Raw genomic sequence first — 25,865 nt, forward strand, 5'->3', positions numbered from 1 at the left:
CGCAACTTGACCTATTGACCGATAGTGTCAAGTACCGTTCATGTGATAAGGTACAACATCCTCACAACGCAGGCCGGTACATACGGGATGAAACTCGACCAAGCTGCCAAATCGGATGACGCCAGTTCAGTTAGTAGATTCTCGGTGGAAAGATGTTTTCATTGGCAAGAGTATTGATCGTTACGGCCGCCGTCGTCGCGGGAGATAATGGTTTGAAATTCTAGAGCAACAAAAACATTGTAATCGTTATTTTATAATCACATCTTGAAAATTCTCAGCCTTCAACGTCGGTAATCTAGACTTTACGTTGAAATTCTTTAAAACCGTTTACAACCAATCGAGCAACTCCGTTGTGTCTCCGATATCGGTTCGTTTGGCACTCGCTGTCATCCATCAAGCGGCCGGGCCATCCTTGAGTGAGACTATTCTGAAGGCGATCAACTTACCAAATGAATCCAAGCAACAGATCGCCGAAGATGTAGGCAACTTTCTACAAGCCATTAATAACGAACAGTTTCACGTTCTGTTCAAAGCCTATAAAACATCTGATCCTCTTGATCCTAGCTTCGAACGTTCCGTTCGAACCTTGTCCGATTCAGATATCGAAACCGTAGATTTTCGTGATCCTGTAACCTTATCGAAAACAGTGAATGAATGGGTTTCCAATGCGACCAATCGGATGATTCGGGAATTTGTCGAAGAACAAAGCATCGATCCGAATACGGAGTTCATGTTGATCAACGCGGTCGCGTTAAAAGCCCGATGGGCTAGCAAATTTCGACAGGAGAAAACCCGTAGAATTCCATTTCATTTCGTCAATGGAGATCAAGAGGTGGACATGATGCAACAGGTAATGACAGTTCCGTACAGGGTAACCGAAGACTTCCAGGCTGCTGAGTTGATGTACAGCGAGGATTCGGATCTGTCGATGTGGATGATTGTTCCACGGGGACGTGGATCACTGGGGCATCTCATCCGGATGCTTTCGCCACAGATGATCGAGAGTATTCGACGGGGTAGTAAGACTGTTTCGCTGAATGTGGAAATTCCACGGTTTTCGATCAAGAACGAATTCGACGTCAGGCAGGTACTGCAGAACATGGGCCATGGTGGACTTTTCGAGCAGTCTGATCTGCAGGTGTTTGCCGAAAGACGTTCGGAGTTTGACGATATGTTCCAGAGTGCAGCTATCGTGGTGGATGAAAACGGAACGGAGGCAGCAGCTGCGACAAGTGAGTGATAGAATTGGATTACAGTGAAATTTAAATCGAGTTTTCCGATTTCATAATGATCTATCATAATACTATCTTATTTAAAAAGATCGAATTTATTAACCTGACAAAAATTTGTAGCCCGTACAGGAAAATTTAATCAAAACAAAACATAAACACCGGTTTAACCAGTCTAGTTTGTCAAAACATATACAGCAAAAAAACATGCGCAACATTGATAATTCCTGTTTTGCGCTCTACTTGAGTTAATTTAGTTATTTTAATTACCTACTATATATAGTAGGTTGGGTATTATTGGATTAAAGATGCACCTAGCCGCAACATTTAAGTCGCTTTTTGAAATTGCATATTGATATTTTCCGTTGCTTCGTCACGAGGTGTGTACTTTTTCCTGAACATCATTTCACAATCATGGAGATCGTCCGAAATGCTGCTGATAGTTGCAAGTTTTATTCGAACTAAAGTTTCTATTGTACGAGATTAAACTTGAAAATTGTGAAGATCAGATGAAATTATACTGCTTCACGCTTTTTTGAATAGGACTGCCGTTAGGCTTCGAATTGCCTGATCAGCGGAAACGAGGAAGGTAACAACCACGTTACAGGAGGCCCACGATGTCCAGCCTCTACACAGGTGAAGTCACAGTGGAGGTAACGTAAATCAACCTCAACCACTGCAACATAGCACAAGTTTTGCTGCGGCAATCTGTAGAGGAGGCTAAGTACGATGTAGCTTTTATCTCGGAACCATACTGTATGCTGGCCATCGATGGAAACCGGATATCAGATAACGCAAAATCACCGGCTATTTGGACGACGGGAAGATATCTATTTCAGGAACTGGTTTATCGCATAGATGGACACTTTGTAATCTCCAAAATAAATGGAGTTTTTTTCTGCAGCTGCTGCTCATCTCCACGGTGGACGATCAATTGATTCATAGAAATGCTTGATAAGCTGACAGAAGAGCTTATCGATCGGAAATCAGGTGTTATAGCCGACGATTTCAACGCTTGGGCAGTAGAATGGGGCAGCCGCTTCATCCACTCACGGGGGATTAAAACATGAGAATGATTTTAATACCTTTCTGTAATTAAAGGAAAGAGCGTTAAATTTTTTTCTCTCCAGGGGAATTGCTCTCTGGACTCCCTAGAAATGGACGGCATGTTTCTTCTGGCACGAGTGCTGTCAGTTCAATCGAAGATGGCGCTGAAACAGCAAGCACTCCGCGAGCCTGTTGTACGGTTTTACGAAACGCATGGTCATCGTGGAAAAAAGTTTACGGTAGACCACTTTAGAGACGAAAACGTGTCCGTGAGTACAGTTTACCGGATCAGGGTATCCTTGAGCGTGGACAGGCCGTCCGGCGAAGTTAATGACGAAGAAAAAGAAGGAAGCGTTAAAAAAAAGCTTTTTGACAAAAAGGACGAACGAGTTTACGTGACGCCGGCCGAAAATATCACTGGTCCTATACCTTGATTCACCGAACCCTCATCTGTCGGAAGAAGACTCGGTCCCCTGAGTGCATGGACGAGCAGATGGCGGGCGTCAAATCGCAGTGCCGGTGGTTGACGAAGAATTACCGCGGGTCGTTGTTCGTGCTGGACGACGAAAGTTACTTTCCGCTCTTGAAGAGCCATATTCTAGGAAATGACAGCTACTATTTCAGCGAAAATACGCTCGTGGAAACTATGGAGCCTGTGCAGAAACAATATAGAAGAGGAAACCGTTACTGCGGAGCGGTTACGCTGGACGTAAAAAATGTCTTCATCAGCGCTTGTTAGGCTGCAATCGCCGATTTGCTGCACAGACTCAGAGTTCCCGAGTACCTCTATAGTATTCTGAGGAGTTACTTTCAGAACCGGCAACTGATCTACGAAACTGACACCGGAACAAAAGTATAACCGTAACAGCGGGCGTTCCACATGGTTCCATACTCGGTCCAACTCAATGTCAGAGTGTCAGCGATGCAACGAAGATGGCGAGAGGAGCAACGACCAACAAAGTAGCTGCACAGAGCTTTGGGCCATCGAGGCACCGATGAACCGGATATCACACGTCAATCGGTATCGGCGGACCGACTTTGACAATCGACAAGGCAGTCTACTGAAGAGAGATAGAGGAGACAAGGGGGCGCGACCGGTGTAGGCTAGATTTTCCGCTGGGAACTAGACTGAGCGTCACGTATCGTTGACGGAAGGTCATCGGGGTACCTGAAAACCGCCAGTCGTCTTCCATCCACAATCGCATCACGGTACCTGACCGACTGGGATGAGGATATTTTATGGTGCGGACGTCTATGTGTCGTCATAAAGAAGCTATAGTTTTATGCATATTTCCGCAATATGTTCAAAATATGGAAAAGCGCACCCTATCATATAACGTCATAAACGAGATAAACTACTCAATTTGCAGCATAGATTGACTGAACGAGACGGCCACATAATATTGTTAATACTAAACATTTTCTAACTATTGTGACAAACAAATTTAAACGTAACAAACGGAACCAATCCTTCACCCGGAATAGCTGGCGTCCGTCAACCTTTTTCGGGAGACATTCTTTCGACAGGGAACTCTTTACCGAAATAAACTACCTCCACCGTGTAACCCGTTAGGGTGACAATTTAACAATATACTCAATTTTGACTATACACACCGTAGAGTGTATTTGTTTACATAAAATTATGCTCACCGCTGTAGATCGAAGTAGGCATCGACCGAAGGTGGACATAAATATTTTCTCGCGTCACATTTTTGCTCTGCGAACAGGAATAAATACGTTAAGAGGTCGGATATTTAATGTTATACAAGCCTCAGTGTGGAAGCATTTGTCGTGATTTCTGGAAAATGGATCGGTTGGAGTGTGTGGTGAAGAAAGAAACCAATCTAGTTGATAGACTGGATGCACTGAATTCGCCGGGAGTGGTGTTGACGGCAGCAGACACCGGATTCAGCCGAAAGTTATACATGCCCTGTCATTGAAGTACCTCCAGAAGTGAAGAGCGGATTAAGTCAAGCAACGCCACTGATACAATATAAGCTGAGTGAGCTGCCACGGATGGTTAGGAAGTGGCCCGAAGTCTGCAGATTGATGTGTTCAACAACAGAGTATTTCGGCACCACTGGACGGACATACCGGTGAGATCGTTTAAATTTTAATGAAATCGTTGAATGGTACTTTTGGTCCTCCGGTAGTCGCGTCGTTGTCTGCGTTTGGACCGCATGAAGCTCTAGGGGAGGCTTTGCTAGAGCTTCTCAGTAATGCGTCTTAAGTAGGGTTTATTTTCATTTGTCTAGTGTTCTCTTCGTTTTATTAGTTTTTTCTTGTTTTATCAATAATATAAAAATAATAATTTAATTCAATTCTCGACAAATATCTGATTGGGGCTTAGGGGCCGGATGTCGGAATTCACTTTCAGGGGAAGGTCTGAAGGAACTGCCAGTACCCAAGCACGGTGCATAGCAGTCAACGAAAGAGAAAACTTTTTTTCTTTCGTTTGCTTTCTGTGTTGGGCGATTGGCGGTTCGTCCGGAATTGTCCCCCAAAGTGAGTTTTGACAGTTGAGCCCTAATCATAAACCTAATCATGTTTGTCGAGAATTTTAAGATAAAAGTGTAATGAGCGAGCAATGGCGCTTTATCCTAGACTTTTTAGCCAGGGCAAGGAGTAAATACCCCTGTCCCATCCCAATGGACCAAAGGAGTGACATTAACCTTCTTAGCAAAGTCACTCCCAACGATTTATCATATTCCCTTTGAACGGAAACGGTTGGTACGGTTGTCCTCGTTTCTTCCTCCTTTAAGGTTCGAAATGATTCGTTAATCAAATTATTCATTAATAGAATAATTTGATTGCCGTTTAATTTTGAAACATCTTTAAACCCAACGGTGCCTGGCCGTTTTAATATTTGCGACATATGAAAATATGCTTCAAATATTAATATTGACTAGAAAAACACTATAGAACAACTGTAGTGTTTTCCAGGATGCTTTTCAATACTGGCTGTGTAAGGGTTAGAATAGAATAGCTTAATTTGTCCTGGTTTTTCTCTGGTAGCCTAAAATATTTATATTGTGTCTACGCTGTATTCACTCTTGTCCAGCTCGCAGTTACGACCGACCAGAATACGACAAACAAAGCTTAATACACTTGAATCTCCCAATAATAGCATTCGTTTTTAATCCTTCAAAAGTGTCTCGTTATTTCTTATGGAACAATTTCATTAAGTGCTTTCTCCAGTGGTTGATTATGGAACCACTTCAGGATCAATACAAGCAGTACCTAATCTACGATTAATATAGTTTCACGCCTGGACATTTAACAGCCGCTAACCTGCCGAGTCTAGCATAACTGAGAGTATGTAATATCGTGTTCAAACTGATTTGATATACACTAACTTATCCCCTGTTTGACATATAGCAAATGAATTTTTTTTGTTATTTGGACTAAACGGTAGATTTGCAGCTGTTTCAGTCCTAGCTATCCGATCGAGAGATGGAGATTGTCACGTACTTATTTTTAGATCAGGAATAGTGGATGGAAGCTACTTGAGACTTTTGATGTTTCTGCTTAACCTCAATGACGTGTATTTAGTGCTGAAAACTTCTCGTCGGTCCAGTACAGACGATCTCAAAATATTTTGTCTCATCCGCTCAATTCAGGATTGCCGATTTTCCCAAAAATAGCATGAAACCTTCGCTGAGTGTGGTGTAGCAACAACTGGGTGTGTGTAAATCCGAAAAAAATGCCCGGTGATTGAATTCTAATGCAAGACTTTCTGGCTTACCATAGTGATTAACATTTATAAATAAATACCCCAGAACTTTTAAGCTGCCCAAAACCTACGGAGAAAGCACGGTCGATGAAGAGGTAACGGAAGGAGGCAGTCCCCTTTCGACTGTCCTGATGTTTTACTCGTCTGATTTGTCTGAAAATCCGAAAGTCTTGGTAGAAGCACCTAGGCCGCCCTGAAACGAAGGGTCTTTATATAAGAACCCGATTAGTACGCAGAGTGGTACCGAACGCAATCAAACCACCAGTTTTGGGTCGTCGGAATGCTAGTGAACTGGAAGCCACCCTCCAACTGGAATCGCTGGAAGTCAGTCAACACAGAGAGGAACGCATGTACAACATCATGCTGAAGCAGGGCCGCCGAGAGGGGGGGGGGGACCGGGGTGTTTCCCCCCGGGCCCGGAGTTTTGAAGAGGGCCCGGAATTTTAACTAAAACTAAAATTTTGACAAATACTTTTTCGACAAAAATTTATTTGAGAATGCAATTAAAAATACTATATCTTGTGTATGTGGTAACTAGAATAGCGAAAATTCTAAACTACTGCATATTTGATACCAACTTTGTTTATACCAACCTAATTCTGGCATCGAAACAAGATCAGACTCGAGCGGGCATAGCGGAATTTGTACATTGAATGTCATGTACGCAGCTCACCTGGGTTCGAATCCCAACCCCGCACACAGGAATAGAGATTTGTTATAGGAAAATTCCTAACCTGAATGAAGAAGCGAATGACCTTAAGGTTAAAATGTCTATAATCGAAACAAAAATATGATCAGACTTGTAAGGGTTAAACAATTAAATGGTTTGATTAGAAGTCATGAGGTCCCAATTTGAAATCGATTTTTTGATTTATTGAATTTCCAATCTTCGAAAGCGCTGGATTAATATCAAAAGTAATTATTGAAAGAAAAAAAAACCCTGCTTAGGGTTGCCACACCGGTTTTGAAGGCGAATTCCGTGTCTTCGTTCAGGTAAATCCGAATTCGCCCGGAAGAATCCATTGGATTATTTTCCAATTTTGCGTTCCCCTTTTTTACCAGGAATCGCCCAGCACCCAGTCTTCATAAACATCATCCTCGGGTTTCAGGCCCTAATTGTTAAGGAGGGCCCCCCTTGGCGTCGACAAATATTATTTTAAAAGTGCCGTTTGGGTTTACTTTACCCCATTGAACCATCGCTTCAATGGATTAATATTCCTCACAAAGATTCTCGAAAGAAACTGAAGTGTGATTTCACACTCCGTGTTTGTTTATTGAGGAGCAGAGCAAAGTTCGCTCGGGTTATCCTTCACAGCGAGAGTGGTTGGTGCTTTTGGATTCTTTGTGAATATCCGAGAAAGCAACATCAGTTACAACATCCAACTAAATCTACAAAACTGATAACAAATGCAAAAACATACAACTAAATGCGAACGGCACAGAAAGGTGGAGTGCTTTACCAAAACATTACACTCTACGGTGAATATGAAGAAAATAAGATATTTTTCCTCCTAGTGCTATGAGCTACATAAGAAATAAAACAGTGCATATTTATTTGTTTTTAAACGTTTTATACAATAAAAAGCAATGGAAGCGCTCCCAAATTCTGTCGATTGATCACTTTAATTCGAAATTCTAATTGAGTTCAACGCATACCCATGTGTCTCCTGAAGTCTATCCCCTGCTCAGTAAAATTCTGTAAGTTTTTTTTCTGTTATTGAATTTTATTCGCAATTTTTCGAGAAAATTCTGCTTTCTTTATTTTTTTCTTCTTATTGTTTCATATTTTATTACCCTGCTTTTTTATTTGTTTCTTTTGTCATCCTAATTTTTACAATTTGTAGTAAATAGTTACTACATTTATTCTTGTCATAGCCTTTTTCTATTTCCTTTTTTCATATTTTTTTGCATTTCCAAATGCAATTTTACTTATTCAAATTCATTCCAATTTGCACAATTGTTTAATTTTTTACCTTTCTCCTATTTTCTTCCTCATTTTATAGTTTTTAGCCTTCCGTTTATCATAGTTTTATTTTTTCCCAATGTTCATTTAATATAATTTTATTTATTTTTTATACCTTTTTCTTAAGACTTAATTCGTTATTGTTATTTCTTCATGTTTCCATTTAACCTATTTAGAAAGTATTTTTTCTGTTGACCATTTTCCTATACGTTAAAATTCAATTTTTTTTATTTTCCTAAAAAAACATTTGATTTATCCTTTCAAGATTCTATGCGCACTTTTTCTTAATTTTACATTTAGTTCGTTGTTTGAATTTATTCCAAATTTCATTTCTGTTGCTTTTTCTATTCTTTAAATAATATCCATTTTATTCATTATTTTCGTGTTGATATCTTCATTTTTGTGTTTCTATGGTATACCATGTTGGCTTTTTTCTACCATTTTTTGTTTCCATTTTGTCTGTTTGCTTCGTTTTTGTTCAATACTTCCAATTTTCTTTACTTTTTCGTCTTTTCATAATTTCATTTTTCCAGTTTTCAAAAATTTTCTGGTTCGTCCATTTATTTAAAATTTCTCTATGATTATTTTATTCTTGTCTTTTATATATGCTCCTCTAGTTTTATGCATTCCTAATGTTTTTTATATTGCTTTAAATATGTCTTGTTTTTAATGTTAAATAAATTTTATTATTCTTGATTTATCGAGATTTTCAGTTTTATGCATTTTGTATATTAATGTTTGAATTTTTTTAGTAGTTTTGTTCATTTTCATTGATTCTAATTTTTTTCCTACTTTTCTATCGATTTTTCATTATTTTCACCATTTGTTCAATAATGTTCGACTTTTTTATTCTTCGAAATATGTTTTTCTAGTTTCCTGTTTTCTTTTATCAATTTTTTATAGGTTTTATTTTGGTTTTTCTCGATTAAACATTTTTTGACAATTGACATTAATTTGTTTATTTGGTTGATTTTGTTGTTTTTAGCTCGTTTGTACATTCTTTTAATATTTAGTTTTCCTATTGCTTTTTTAATCTTTTGCCGTTGATCGTCGTTTAGATATTTTTAATTTTTAATTTCCTTACTTTTATAAATACTATTAACAAAAATGGCGCTTTTCAAAGCATAAGCATAAGCATAAGAGATCGCCCGTAGTTGCTACTCCGTTATTGACCAGAATTAGGTTGCAAAATGTTCATTGGAACAACACTCTTGGGAATAACATGATGAGCCACATTGTACAATCTATTCTGATCCCTGCATGCTGATCAATACCGACGCCGGCCACGTCCGAGTGCAGATCTTCTGGGAAAAGAAGGAATGTTAGTCCGATACATGTTGCTACTAGAGACCGAGGAATCCTCTGCATCTCCACATGTATCACGGGAAGGGGAGAGTTGTTAGTAAGCATGCCAGTAGCATTATCGTGTAATAATTGCTCTGGGCAGCCGGCTGCCGAGAATTTGGGATATTTATCATTTGTTGTATTAATACGATTAGCAAACTAAGCAACTTGAACTCCGGATAGCCGGCTATAAGGAGCACTGCTTATATTTTTTAATTATATTCAATCACGCGACGAATTTTTTCGATTCAACAGACTCTTCCATAGATGTCGCGGAGTTGGTGGTTTGGAAGGGAATAGAGTCAGGATTCGCTCCAAGCAAGCGATGCGACCTGTAAAGCATAGTTTTTTACGTAGTAGTTTAGTTAGTTTTCGAGAACACGATCGCTCGAAAAAGAAGATCTTGTTTAGTTTTTTGTTCTTTTTAAACTCTGGGTAGCCGGCTACCGTGACTATCCTATGTTTTCTAAACAGAAGAAATTTCAACTCCACACAGCCGACCGTAGGAGTATTGCTTAGAAACGCTTATCTTATCTGCGTAATGGGCCGGATCACCATTTATTGCGAGTGATAACACGTTATACAGACTAAGAGTTATGATAGCTCGAGATGTTATAAATCAACGGAAGTATTTCCAAAATTTACATGCGACAAAATATCTGCAATCCCGAATATAAAAGAATCAAAATTTTTACTCGTTTGCAATAAAATAAGAAAGCAAAATAAAACAGTTGAATATCCAAATCCAGGCCGATGAAACACCCAGTAAAAAATAGGTGACAAGGGACGCGGACGAAAATAGCTGAGCACCGACCGGCTGGTTTGCCACCTATTTTTTGGGGCGACACCTGGTGTCGCTAGTCGCCGGTAAAACGCTAATTATTTGAATATGCTAATTTTTCTTATTGCCGTATTTTTTCACTTTTCGGATCGTATTTTTTCTCTGAAAAACAATTTTTCACTATTTTTAGGATGTACACTGTGTTTCTAGTAGAGATTAAGTTAAGCTTTTCGGGTTCGGGTTGGGTTCCGGGCTTTCAAATTTGAAAAAATCCCCAAAAATGGAATATACTTATTAATGTGGGACACAGTGAATATTAGATGCAATAAAGAGCCGTTTTTATCAGTCTTATTGTGTATTTTAGGCTGACAAAATGGGGACATTGACTAAATCGGGCAATTTTTTTTCTTTATAATAAACTGAAGCTGTTAAAATATTTAGAGGTTTGTGACGAAATGCTACGATGGGGGAGGGGGGTGTTAACATTACTCAAAAATGCTACGTCATTTATGGATGGTCCCAAACGTTACATGCCGCGTCTACGGATTTGAAAGTGAAACATCAGAGCATCTGCTCTGCGAATGCAGTGCATTGATACAACGCAGAGTAAGAGTTCTCGGTAGGGGAACATTGGAGCCTTTGATATTTGGACTGCAAATCCCAAGCAGGTAATAAATTTCATACGAAGTGGAGTGCCTAACTGGGAAGAGCGTGTATCTCAATAACGACAATCACTCATCAATAGTGATATGTCATAGTAGATAGTACACTTAGATTAAGGAAGGGACATATCACAATAGATCACTGGTCGCAGTGATTCGTCTCCAACAAAAAAAATGTGCTACGATGTGCCATGAAGTTCAACAAAATAAAAAAACTGGTTGCTATGAATACACTAGTGTACAGCATTTCTGAACTAAACAAACTAGTGGTCATTTTCAATGTAAAATCGTGTGCTGAGTCCGAAAATGAGGTCCAAAAAATTTACAGTAGAACAGTTTTCGAGTTACAGTGAAAAAATGAATTTTGCCTTTAAAATTAAAAGCACGTTCAGTAAAATCCAAACGTCTTCGGTTGTAGTGCATCGATATGAAATATTATTATGTTGAATTAAAGGTAATTGAATGCACTTTCGATCGTTGGAACATTTTGTTTTAGTGCGGCTACTGGTTCTTTCGGCAAGATGAAGCAATCCCAAAAATTATATTTTCATGAGAAATTAAAGCCTGCAAATAACCAATGAAAATAAGCATTTGTTAGTTTAAATCCGATGAAAATTGCGAAAGTTATTCAATTTTTTGTAAAATGGCAATTTTTGTGTTTCTCTGGATCAACTTATTGAACCGTCTCGATTCCAATTTTTTCTAAGGCTTGTTTAATAATATATGAGGGACTCTCTGTCAGAATTCTGTTAAACAAGTAAATGGAAGAATTTTGAAAGAAATTAATGTGGGGGAATATTCGAACTCCAAATGATTAAGGACAATAATTTCAGCCTCAGTGGAGTAATGTCATCAAAAATTCGGCATTAAAAATACGCATAATATTTACATGTACAGAATCGTATATGCACAAAACACATTGTAAACTGCACGCTCCACAATGCCTTGATACACACATCGGAAGCTTATGACTGTGCAAAACGCTAAATTCGGGCACTAGCTTCACGAATGATGACTTATCCACCTATTTCGTCACGTTTTGTTTTACTAACAATTTGTTTTACGTTATTAAAACGTCTAGAAGTTTATAATTTGAAATTATATTGGATTCATATTAACTTCTATGGTGTACCGATTTTACTGTACTGGGTCACAAAACTTCAACATACTACAATATATTTCGTAAAACATCTAAGTGCAATTACAAAATATTCTACGTTCTTCAAATCATTGTTAAATTTAGATTTTGAAATTGTAAACCTAAAATAAGTCTTGTTCGATGTCCTACATAGTTTCAAAACACGAACCGCTAGATGTTCTAGGAAGGAACACAAATTAAAAGTTTTACAAATTATTAATTTTATAATACTTGACGTATGTATTATCACATATTTCTACGGATTCGTATAGTTTGTATTAATATTGTACAAAACCCAATTGAGCAGCTAGCGTTTCAAAATACAAATTTTATAACGTGTGTCGGTTTAGTTTATAACGAATTTTGTATCATAAGAGAGTTATTATATGTAATACACTTGTAAATATTACACGCAGTATTGCATACAAACCATTCGATAATTTCATTGAGCCTGAAATTATTGTTATCAGAAGTCTTTAATCATTTGGATAAACGAGTTCTAATATTACCCCACATTAAATTCTTTCAAAATACTTCCATTTACATTTATTATTAAACAAACCCTAGAAAAAATTGGATTCGAGACGGTTCAATAAGTTGATCCAGAGAAACACAAAAATTGCCATTTTACAACAAAATTGAATAACTTTCGCAATTTTCATCGGATTTAAACTAACTAATGGTTATTTTCATTGGTTATTTGCAGGCTTTAATTTCTCATAAACAATAATTTTTTGGGATAGCTTCATCTTGCCGAAAATATTGACCACACGCTCGTTTTTGTTCAAAAAAACGACGAAAAATTAAGAAAAAGTTCAATAGATTCGTAAATAACGTTAGAACCAGTAGTCGCTTCGAAACAAAATGTTCGAACGATTGAAAGTGCATTCAATTACCTTTAATTTAACATAATAATATTTCATATCGATGCGCTACAACCGAAGATATTTGGATTTTACTGAACGCACTTTAAATTTTAAAGGTAAAATTCATTTTTTACTGTAACTCGAAAACAGTTCTACTGTAAATTTTTTGGACCTCACTTTCGGATTCAGCACGCAATTTTACATTAGAAAAGGCGTTCGAATATTGAAGTTCAAATTTTTATTTTTATTTTGTAAACTAGTGTTATTTAACTGCACATTGTTGATGGATGTGGAGATGGCAGAAGTATGCCCTAATGTTCCACACATTGTGATAACAAGTGAAATGATTGTGTATTATTTTGTATCGTATTCTTATATCATGTTATCGTAGCTGATATAGTATGTATGGAACATTGTTCTAAGCGACTCATCCCTTGAGCTAGATATGTTTGATTATGCTGGGCAAACGAGTCGATCACAGGTTTTCTTGCCGACGGTGGGTCGGCGGTCACCTCGTCCGGCGTATCCTCAGCGGATTTGCACTGCTTCTATTCCTAGGTTTCCATTATTAGAGATGGTCGGGTTCGGGTTTTTGGACCCGAAACCCGGACCCGACCCGAACCCGACGGGTTTCGGGTCGGGTTCGGGTTCTGTAAATTAAAGCTTCTCGGGTTCGGGTCGGGTTCCGGGTTTTCAAATTTGAAATTCTCGGGTTCGGGTCCGAGTTTTTGAAATTTTGAACTTTCGGGCTCGGGTCGGGTTCGGGTTTTGAACAAAACAAAAAAAAACATTTCATGACAGTCTTTTTTGTAGTAGTGGATTATACTTTGTGATACGAATGGATGCCACATATAACCGTACCAAATGTTAGCACCTCTGAATCGCTAGAATTCGTCGTATTTTCTGGTGCTCAAATATTGTATTTTTTCATTCTTGCATAAAATTCCGTCTCTTCAGACTCGCAAACTGCCTGAATTATTTAATTTTTTAAACGAACATTCATGAGAGACCATTCAACACTACGTGTTTCACATCTAAAATCTCTTTGTGATTTATTTTTCATGATAATTAGTAATAAACCAAGTCAACAGGAATTTATCGTAAAATATCGGTTCATCTTTCTATAATGGAATATAAATTTCGACAGGTACTTTAAAACCGATACTTAGGCCGCGGCGACTTTTCTCTACTTAAACGGTACCCTAGAATTGAAATCGCTCTAATATGTCTAATTTTTATTAAATTTATAATTAAATTGGATACTCTTATTCTAAAATCAATCGAAAAGTAACCTGTTTAAAAATATTCGCGTTTTGACTGTTTTATTATGTAATATTTCATTTTGTATTGAACAAGTCTTTAAAACACGTCAAAATTCCCTTCTTTGCTATAACTCCGGTAGTTTCAAATCGATTTTGACCATTTATGCGACCTTGTAAAGACTTTTAAAAATCTTTTGAACATTTTTTTTTCAAAAACCGGTCAAAAAACGTATTTATTCCGATGCTTTTTTGACAACCAAACGCCAATACAAACATTAAAAATACAGCAATATGCAGCAACAGAGATGAAACAGGAAGGCGTCGAAGGAATAGGTAGAGCCGGTGCATTGTACGTGTATATAAAGTAAGTATGTTCCAGAGCCTGGGCTGCAGAAGATAACGAATCGAATGATGCGCCTTGCACACTATATACAAATCATGTTCACGAATGTGTTTTGCCTCTTTAATCCGCAAAAGCAACAAATACGATACCAATTCAAGCGCATTTTCTAGTTACTTTGCTATAGTGCTTTGTTGTATCAAATAACAGATACTATTATTCGGCAGAGTTGTAACTTATATAATTTTACACAAGTTTCTCGCTTACTGTGTATCGATATTTTGCTTTAAAAAAAATTATTTTTTTTAATTATGTGCACATTACAAAACACTAACGCAAACGGTTTTGTGGGGTGCATTTGTACTCCAAACTTTAAGCGAGCACTGTTAAGTTGGTCAAATGAAACAAATAGGTGGTAGGGGAACTGGGGGCAAGTCCGACACCTTAAGCGCAATCATTTTTCTAAAATACCAAAAAGCTCCAAAAATTGTTTATTCTGTGCGTAATCCTTGTTTACATGGTTCTTAACAAGATATAATTTTTAAAGCGTTTCAAAAAATTGGATTCATTAAAAATTATTGGTTGCCAAAAAATGGAGAAAAATAAAAATTTAAAAAACGCTGCGGGTAAGACCGACACCCCGAAGTGGCACGAGCGTCACCCTTGTTAGCTTTCTTTTTGTCCAATTTTTTTCATTAAAAATGTGTTGTGTACGTGTGATAAAGTGTAACTATGTGTATATGAGTATGTGTGATACAAATGCATGCTTTCTGGAATCTCATCGCGTAGCAAGAGGAAGAGAGGAAGGTGTGAATAATGTTCAACACTTGGTTTGTATTATGGTAAAGATTTTCCTTCTTAATCTTTTCAAGCTTTATTAGCGCTTGTGAAGAAGTAAGATCCGTTCTGCAAGAAGAATATATCCCCTGTTCAGTGCGGTAAAATATCAATTTCAAACGAAAATAATCGTTTCAAGTGAAACTTCGAGCCTCTCACTGTAAACATACCACCACTATATCAGTTGAGTTCGGCTGCCGTCTTCGTTTGAGTCACTCAAAGTTCACTGTCAATTGAATAACAGGTTCTAGTCATTTGACGTTTTTGCCTGTTTAGTTTCTATTGAACACCAACCTCACATTAGCACGGTCTCAGCTAATGGAAGTGAACCATTCCAATGAACCACTCACAAATGAATATGAAGGAACACTCACTGACATAAAAATAACTCCGACCAAGATAATAAATAATATAGGGTAAAGGCTATGATAAGACGAGGCAACTCAAGACGGATACAGGTACGAGCATTTTTTCTCTGTATGAGTAAGGTTGTATTTTTTTTCGATGAAGCTGATAAATCAGGAGGATATGAAAAAGAAAAGAATAAAACAAATGACGTAGTGGGCTTTTCTGCTTAACAAACATAAAACAAATTCACTCAAAAATGACAAATGTTCCGAACCTTTCTTTCTCTTCTTCTTGGAGAGTTTTCTTTCCTTTCTTGTACCCTGGTGAATAATTGTTGACAGATGACTGTATGCAACTAGCGAGGTTGGCAGTGCAGCCAATTTCTTTGTCATATTTAGATATGTTGCTATAATACACATAATAATGACTGTTTTATTAACTCACATTTCGCCAAAATATATCTGGAACTAATCAATCCAAGATTTTTATCATATACTACATGTTTCTAGCAAATTTGGTCAGCATAACAGCCTATTCATCAGAATCAAATTTGCCACAAACTTTGAAATAGAGATGGACGTACTACCAAAATACAGAAATATACAGAAATCGTATTACTAGTTGCTTTATCTTGTCTTAGGTGTAAACGGGCGAACTCGTTAAAGGTCCAAGATGATAGATAACGGAAATCGATGGTTAGTCATTTTAAATGAAGGCGTAGTTGGTTGAGTGGTAAGCGTGACAGCCACCCATCCCAGTTAGTCTGGGTGCAATCCCAGCCGAGGTCGCTGAGATTTTTCTGAGGTGTAAAATCTTCCTTCGGAAGGGAAGTAAAGCCGTTGCCTAGCAAAAGCAAGTATCGGACTAACGTTCCTTCTGCGATCTACGTTCGGGCCAGGCCGGCGCCGGTTTTGTTCAATAAACACTTTAGGATTACCAGGAGTTGCACATTGAAAGATGTTTCCCTAATCCCAAGCACTACTACTGATTCCCTGTGCAACTTCAGCTAGTCTAGATCGATAACGGAGTAGCAGCTACGGGTGGTCGTACATGGTCAAGCTCAAGCTCAAGCTCGATGGTTAAAGTCATTTTTAAATCAGAGATGAGGGCAACATGGATACCATTTGAAAGGAGGCCATTTTGAAATCCAAGATTGCGGCCTATAGTGACCAAGAAACTGTGAAAACAACTATCAATATGGGTATCATTTAAAATAATCATAAAATACCGTAATTTATGAATTTAGGCCATTTTGAAAACAAAGATGGCGGTTTCGGGTAACCACCACAGTAAAAACCATGATCAATATATATCTATACGCTTTTGCAATGATGGTCACTAGATGACGGAAACTGATGATTGAGGACATTTTGCAATCAATCAATCCAATATGGCACCTTTTGGTTACCTCAAATCAATAAACCCACCTTCGATATGACCTATTTATAGCATTCATATCGAGCAGAACCTTTTCGAATTCTTTCTGAAAAAAAAAGATTCTCGTAGACTATAGACTGTGCTCGTTTACCTCGTTTTACCTCTTCACCACGTCATCGGAATTGTACAAGGGAACTATTGGTGGAGGTGCAAATAAATAGCTGAATTACATATTTGATTTTAGCAATGAATTTGACAGCTTCGTACAATTATGATAGCATACTGCGGTTATCATATTTCTTTTTCAAATTTTCTTAAATTCGCAGAGTTCAGACGAAAATAATGAATCTACTAATAACAGCTTATTGAAACTGGTTGCAATGAAAAATGTTATTTGGTAGTACGTTCATCTCTATAATATGTTTGTTGCAAATTTGATTCTGATGAATAGGCTGTTATGCTGGCCAAATTTGCTAGAAACATGTAGTATGTGATAAAAATGTTGGATTGATTAGTACCAGATAAATGCGAAATGTGTGTCAATAAAACGGTCATTATTATGTGTATTATAGCAACATATCTAAATATGACAAAGAAATTGGCTGCACTGCCAACCTCGCTAGCTGCATACACTCATCTGTCATCTGGCACAAGAAAGGCATGATAACCAAAAATACGAAGCCAGTTGTCTCTTTTTGTCCTAGGTTTACCCGGATCTCATTTGACTGGTGCTCACTGGGGAAATTGAAAGCTGATCTATTCATTTGAGAGGATCAAACGAAGGAGGTTGAATATGAATTGCGACTCATTTGAAAGCAGCGGTGAGTGAAGTGCCATGAACCCAGCTTCAGATTAACAACAACTGATGCGTTAAATGAATGTGAATGCTACTGCAGACGACTGATTGACTGCGTTCATTCAGTTTCGATTGAATGAAATGAAATTTTACTGCACTGCCCCTGTTACTAAGATTCATTCACTTAGAAGTAACATACGCTTTTGTAGTAAGCTATCCGATTCGTGTTATGATTTTTCGGAACTCTGTTGATCAACAATCCGGCAGTCGATGGAAATTGTTATTTAATATCATTTTAGAATCTCATATTAGATGATCCTTTTTCCTTTCGTTTTATAATAAAACTGTGAATCGCGCTCAATTTGATTTTTAATTTTTTGGTCGGCTTGAGACAATACTGACAAGGAATAAATGCAAATACCAGAGCTTCCGTATATTTCAAATATTAACATGATGTTATAAAAGTAGAATACCATAAACAACTCCCAGTCGTTCACATTGAATCAAAAATGAACTCAACCATAAATAAATAGCGTGTCGATCTTACCCCTCCTAAAAATGTCGGTCTTACCCCAACAGTGCACATTTTTGTTAAAAGCCCAATAAACAGTGTTGGAATACTCAAACTTATCCTCAACGCAGATAAATAATGATATGGAGAGTAGATTAGAATGTGCGGCAAAAATACTGGTGATTTCCAAAGCCTTTGTGCTGTTAAAACCTTAAAGTGTTTCAACTAAAAATAACATCCAAGTGCGAATCAACTTTGTTTTCGCATATTTTGTTTATTTTGTGACGTTGGATGAATCTATATGGCATCTGTGTGTCTCGAAATGTTCAAAATAATCGTACTAATGATATCCTGTTATTATTGTATGATTCAAAATTTGATATCTGGGAAAAGTCGTGGGGTGTCGGGCTTACCCACGGTGTCGGACCTGCCCCCAGTTGCCCTACCTGCTTTAAGGGAAGTTTGATAATCAAATTGGTTTATGATAAAGATTGCTTGGAATTAAAATAAACTGTAATGGAAAAAAAGGGATTTGAACTCACAAATTTGGTGGTACTTTAGTGTCATTATGGCGGCTCAAATTTAAAAAGGGCACATTATTTTTTAAAAAGCGGATAGTTTAGGCCAAATTTATTTTCTAGAGACTCTTTGTTCCATCAGACCTAAACCTAGCTTCACTTCCGACAGGTTTCGTTGTTCATGACACTCATATGGTGATGGGATAATAGCACCACTATCAAATCAGTGGTACATATATGAAACAAGCACTTTCTGTCAGATTGTTCCCGGGCTGAACTGTTGTATGATCCGGATTCCTTCATGAAAATACATGAATTTCCACGAATTAAAGGAATTGATCGCAGAAATTTTGTGTGTTCTGTAGGAGCCATTAACGGCTTTTTAAAAGTTTGGAGTCATTCCGAGAGCTCCATTGGAGATGTCGAAGCATCTCTACTGGCGCGCTTACCTTATAATCTGAAGCATAAAATAACTTAGATACCCCATCAAAGATCGTCTTAACGCTAATGATGGGACATCAAGTACACCTCAGAAAATCTTGATTGATACCCTTCGATACAGGTTTGACCGTACCAACCAGTAACGTGGGTGACGCCATGTAAACTGTCGAATACGAATTGCCAATTGCCATAGCTTAATTTCATACATGCAATAAATTATACGAAACTGCCTTGCAGGAATGGTTTCTGATAAAAAATTAGAAATTTTGGTAAAGTACGACGGACAAGGTTGTTGGAAACTGTGACCATTAAGCTTTCTGTTTTCACATGAGTTAGACGCAGATTTAACTTAATTTCCGGTTAAGATATCGACGATTTATGAGTTTCTCAGAAACATTACAAATTCGACGTTCAATTATAGTAAATATAAATACGGATTCTACTCGGCAGTGGTTTGTTTTTCCATATGCAGATATAACTCAATGCGTATGGTGCTACTTCAGATTCGAGTGATTCTACTTGATGAGCCTAGGGTCCAGATCGGGTGCCTAGAATTAAAAATCTTCAAGATCTTTGGTTGATTCTCCGTAGCAAGTTGGATTCGGATCGGGCTTCTCAAATTTTAAACTTTCGGGTTCGTGTCGGGTTCGGGTTTTAAAATTTTAAAATTCTCGGGTCTGGTTCGGGTTTTACAGAATTTTCATTCTCGGGTACGGGTCGGGTTCGGGTTTTTAAGTTTTAAAATGTTCGGGCTCGGGTCGGTTTTTTATAATTTCGGCCTCGGGTCGGGTTCGGATTTCTAAATTTTCATGCTCTTGGGTTCGGGTCAGGTTCGGGTTCGAAAAAATTGAAACCCGACCATCTCTATCCGTTATGCGTTTAAAGTACGATTCATACGATACATCAGGCTTCCGTCACTGGTACGGAACGTCAAGATTAGTTACATGGATTTAAATGGAGGCATTCACACACAACATCAACGGCACGGAACGTTTTGACGTGTGAACGGATGCAAGAGAAACGCATTTAACTTATCCTGACAGGACGGTGACATTCTGATGACGTTGACGGAAGCTGATGTATCGTCTGAATCATCTTTAGGCCGAATCGTACTGGAACTTCTTAAAACCTAATTTGGAAAAGAAAAATTACCTGGCACGCTTCATTTACCCGTTGAACTTGTTTACCTTCCACGAGTTTTGGTTCGAGCTGACGACATTCAGCCTCCAGTTTGCATCATTAGAATGTTTTTCAAAACTCTTTTGTATTGTTTTAGTCAGTATAAGTGTGCCATTCCCATGTACATACTAAATTATTGATGGGAAGTCGAATTGAAAAAACAAATGTAATGTAAACACCAAAAGGGCGCAAAACTGACGGTCGCCACAGTACAATATTACTTGCAGATCTATCTGTAGACGTATAATGAAGAATATTGCAGTTTTAGGATTCTGGGGCGCAGCATTAAACCCGTGACGCAATACAGCGTCTCGTACTGAAGACCACATTACGTAGTAACTGCAGTTCAAGTGGAGGGTCTTCTGGCAAAGATGGCTGAAGGTGCCTCACCAGTGCTACAGCTACGCGTTACCACGTGCTCAGCCTTACTGAGCCTCGCTTCGACACATCGCTTGATCTACCTCGTCTACCTGTTCAGCTCTTTCTGAACTTCCTGCTGAATCAGTCTGCTTTCTCTACGCCTTGCATTCATCGCGTTCTGATTCAAATGTTCAGCAACATTGGTGCACTAGATGGTGAAATATATGAAAGACCCATCGCTTACAATGAATTTTATAGCGCTTCTCGACAGAGGACACTTGCTAGTTGGCAAACATCTTGGGACAATGGAGATATGGGACGATGGCTACACTCAATTATCCCTAAAGTATCAACGAAGGCATGGTTCAAAGGATTGGATGTAAGTCGGGACTTCATCCGTGTGATGTCTAGGCTCATGTCCAATCATTATACTTTAGATGCGCATCTCCGTCGTATTGGGCTCGCTGAGGGTAATCATTGTGCTTGTGGAGAAGGTTACCACGACATTGAGCATGTTGTTTGGTCCTGCACTGAATATCGTGAAGCCAGATCACAATTAGTAGATTCTTTACAAGTCCGAGGAAGACCAATCCATGTTCCTGTTAGAGACATCCTGGCGTATCGCGATCCTCTATACATGGAACTTATCTATCATTTTCTAAAAACAGCGTCTGTCAAAATTTAATTAAATTCGTCTCCTCATACTCTCATCCAAGGCTAATCATTCACCAATTAAAGTGTCCTGGAATATTTAGTTTTTAAATTTAGACAATAACAGAAAAAAAGTAAATAAATACACCCGAAAATACTAGATCATTATGAAATACAACAATGTAAGGAAAAAAGCAAACAATAAAGTGATTTCAGTGTTAGTTTTAGACAAAGTACTAGTATAGTTAAAATTAGTCTTAAGGATTTTTGTAACGTGCTATGTAAAAAAAAGAAACTGGCGTAAAAAGCTTTTGCAAATGCCGTGTCAAATAAACGTATGGAAAAAAAAAAAAATGTTCAGCAATTTCTGGGTACGCCTCATCGAACAACTCGAGCATCATCATCGTTATTGTTTCCGAACAATCCGGGTACTCCGATTCATGAATCATCATCAATGTCTTAGATTTCCAGGTGATTCACTCCAGGACCGCCAGTCTCCAGTATTCTTGAACCCCGCCGCACGCTCATCTTTCTCGATTGTAGACAGCCAGTGAGAACGGGGTCTTCTTCGAAGTGGATGGCCTCTTCCATATTCTCTTCTGTGCATAACTTTAGCTAATCTCTCCTCCGGCATTCGCACTACATATCCAGCCCACTGTAGTATGCCGTCTTTTATCAGCCTTCAGATGTCAAAATTCGTGTTCTTTGCTCCATTCTTGGATTATGGCTATAATCCGCCTCTGACGAATGGCCTCACCCGGTTTACCTATTCCCTGCCAACATACGACTGAAGATCCCACCGGTGTTGGATACTTTAGCTGCATTAGGGTTGCTCGTATCCCTGGCGGCACTGCGGGTATGTCCACAAAAGGGGACTCGTCTTGTACATAATACAGCTTTAGCACAACTTGGTGATATCATATGTTTGATTATTGAGGTTTCAATCTTTGGGTCATACGTATTAGATGTTTTAAAACTGCATATATTTAGATAAATTCCTTGAATAAATAATCAAGTTCGAAGCACTGTAACTTAAATTACAGCTTTTTGAATATTCGTCATGCGGGATCATTGCCTCGCTGCACCGACCGTTAAACTCGATTTTCTCACATTTGTATTTTTAACGTGTCTTTGCAGCGAGCAAATTTTTTTTTGGGATAATATAAATTTTAACCTTTAGCCTCGCCTCTTTTATCGGGTTCGAAAAATCTCTAACCCTATATGCGGGGTTGGGGATCGCACCCAGGTGAGTTGCGTACAAGGCAATCGATTTACCAACTACGCTATGCCCTCTCCGGCCAATAATAAATTTGAAGTTTTGAGCAGTGATTCTTAATTATTACCGCTGGTTCTTGAGTGAAAACGTTATTAAATGATTGAATTATTCTATGTTTTACGATTGGAAAACTCAATGATTACTATATGTGGAAAATAAGTTGAAAGGCCTTGACTTAACCTCATTTTTCTCCTTGATATAAAGTGTGATGCAACGCAGTTATGTTTGTTATCATTTCAAATATTTTCTCTTCTTTTCCAGGAATCAACGTGAAATGGCGTGTTGGACCACGACCCTTCCTCGCTCACAAACCGTTCATATTCATCATCCAGAAGCGTTCGACAAACACCATTCTATTCATTGGACAATACTCGAACCACGAGAACTAGAATATAGTTCCCCTGCGGATACGGATACAAACAGAACCTGATTTGCTTTTCTTTTGTCATTTTGTCGTGTTACTTGCAATAAACGCGGAATCACAGGTAGAGTGACTTTCACCTAAAATCCTTCTAAAAAGTTAGATAGTTACCCCTTCCAAATTGCGTTGCATATTCAGTTTTCTTTTCTTTCCAATTCAATAACTTTCCTTAGGGAAGGGAGAGAACCCCTTCATCAAGATGCAATTAGAAATTTCGTCTTAGAAAAGGTTGACGTCGCGAATTAAAAAAAATGAAGAACCGTAATAATCGAAAGAGAAAGTAAACAAATATAAACTCTAATTGTTACTTACGTCCTATTGAAAATTTCCTCCACAATTCATATCAAAAAAAGCTTCAACAGTATTCGTCACATTTTGTCACATATTTCCCATAAGAACCGAAACACATGCTATTTTCACGTGTGAAACAAAAACCCTTCGTTTGGTAGAACATGGGAAGCAAGAAATCTGCCAGCCGGGACAATAGGGAGAAGGCTTTTTACCCTCAACCACCCAAGCTGGCACGTTGCAACTATCGGCTTCCGAAGGCAATTACAGCCTGCTTATCTGGCCGAAGATTTTTATCGGCATGAGCTGTCAATTATCCCTTTCGCCAACCAGTGTTTGGTCGGGGGACGTGGACGTGAGAATAGTGATTGCTGGGAACAATTTTTTTTAGTTTTATGACAGATTTATGGAAAGACAATACAAATGTTTTATCATTATTGGGCAGTATTTTCGTGTGTGTGTCGTGAATTAAATGGGTAATTCTAATATTGGTGCTGAGTCTAAATTATACAAAAAAGCTGTAAAGTAATTAAACCCATCAAGTCAATTAGCAACCATATTTACTGCCACCATAGCGAGCGTAAGCAGAATGAGTCAACGATTCGTGCCGCCGCCTTCGAATCTATAAATTTCTCACACGATCATCGAATCTACATGGAACAAACAGCCGGAACGTGTGGGTCACGTGCGTCGTCGAACTCGTACCACTGCCGCCAGTACATCAATCTAGTGCTTTAATCCGCTTTAACCTTCTCCGCACTTTCCTCTCTATTGGCTGGCCTTGGCGATGTTTGTTGGGGTGGGATCGAAGAATCGGAAACCCATTCGATTCGCACTTCCAGCGCAATCATAAATGAATGCCTTATTTCGAGACCATTGTGCAGTGTACCTACCCAGCTCAGCAACTTTAGGCTAATATTCCTTTCCTCGGATGATGGTCAAACATGACATTTCACAGCCATAATCAGCTGACGTCTTTCTCTTCTGCGCGTAGCTCGTAATTGACACCCCTATATGCGGAATTATACACGCACGCTGAAAGTTTCGTCGAAGCAAGCGCTGGCTGGGAAGCTCCTGGTGAGATTGAATTGAAGCCACTGCTGCGATGAGACACGCGGGTTGCCTTGATGTTTGTGCAGCTGGGCGCGTTTCTGTGGGAACGGTTTTTGGTCGAATGAGTGTATTTTGGGGTTATGTGCGACTGTGGCAGTCACGTAGATTTCGCTCGATTGGTCTGAGATGGGTACAGCGACGTTGTGTGATTGTGGTGATTGTGGCTATAATTAGGTAGGTAGGTCGTCAATTGACATATTTTTATTGTTTATTTTTAGCAACTGATGTATATGATTAAAAGGTTACGTATGTATCCAAGAAGGAAGATAATAAATTGAATAAACTGGTACCAGCATCACATCTAAAAAGTGTTATCCAAAAATTTATCGACACCATCTTACCGCTTGTCATCAGGGAGAAAATAAAAAGAAACCATCAGATATCACCGAATGTCGTTCAGTTCCAATCGCAATCGGCGATCACTGCTGATTGAGGCCGGCACATCGTTTGGCACTCCTGCGGATCGCTACGTCCGCCGGTGGCAGCCGGGGCCTAACAGCAAAGTCGTGATATATCTTGACAAACACCGTAAATTATTGCAATCAGATAAAACGATCGTTGCATAGGTTTTTTCTCTCTCCTAGGCGCAAGATTGTATACTACTGGTTCTCGCGGGTAGTAGGTACATACATGGCTTTATACATTGCCCTGTGGACTGGGGTCGGGTGACTGGTGAACAAATAACTTCTCGCTTTCAATTTGAACCCTTGTGGCCCAGATCTAACCCGGCATCATAACCCACCGTAAGTAGTTTCTGCAGTATACTTGGTTGGGTGGGTGCAGTGAAATGTTTGTTTTACGATGCAGCGGTGCGCGGCCCCATACTGGACTAGATCTTCGATCCGAACACTGCGATATCGTTCGATCGGAATCTATAGAGGGTTTGTCTCGGAGCCGTTGATAGGGGGTGAAATATTGAGCTGAATCAGGCTGATAATCGTTCTCCGGTGGGCTAGCATGGCAAGAATTGTTTTGTTTATTGCGAAAGACTAATGTTTGCTGCTGAATTCGATGTTGGTTTGGGAACTGTGTAAAGCTGAGCACGTGTGAGCAGTCACGATCAATCCGGGTGTTGTTGCGGATCACGATCGAAAGAAATTTTACTTCTCACGACTAACGAACAACCGATTTCGATCAGAAAAGAGAAGCCCTTTCCAATTTGCATACTGATCAGGTCACAAAGTGCTGAATTTTATTGCTAATTATCACGTTTTAGTGGCTCCTTTATTACAAAATCAAGCGGATGTCGTTCGATGTTACGATAATGGTGCCAGTTAATCTAAAATTCGGCTGAAAATTCGGATGTTTCTTATAGCATATCATTGTGTGTTAACACGCTCCAATTTCTTGAAAATCAGACTACGATACGCACCTCTCGTTTTCG

At 38.7% G+C, this 25,865-nt stretch overlaps 1 protein-coding gene across 1 annotated transcript; it reads left to right on the forward strand.

Moving 5' to 3' along the window:
* Positions 1–128: 128 nt before the first annotated feature.
* LOC131688534 (antithrombin-III-like) lies at positions 129–23,385 on the forward strand. The gene is made up of 3 exons (XM_058972851.1): positions 129–210; positions 279–1,232; positions 22,921–23,385. The coding sequence occupies exons 1-3, from the start codon at positions 153–155 to the stop codon at positions 23,046–23,048; spliced, it is 1,140 nt and encodes a 379-aa protein (XP_058828834.1). The 5' UTR covers positions 129–152; the 3' UTR covers positions 23,049–23,385.
* Positions 23,386–25,865: the final 2,480 nt, after the last annotated feature.

The sequence above is a fragment of the Topomyia yanbarensis genome, chromosome 3, assembly GCF_030247195.1.
Source record: "Topomyia yanbarensis strain Yona2022 chromosome 3, ASM3024719v1, whole genome shotgun sequence".
Lineage (NCBI taxonomy): Eukaryota > Metazoa > Arthropoda > Insecta > Diptera > Culicidae > Topomyia > Topomyia yanbarensis.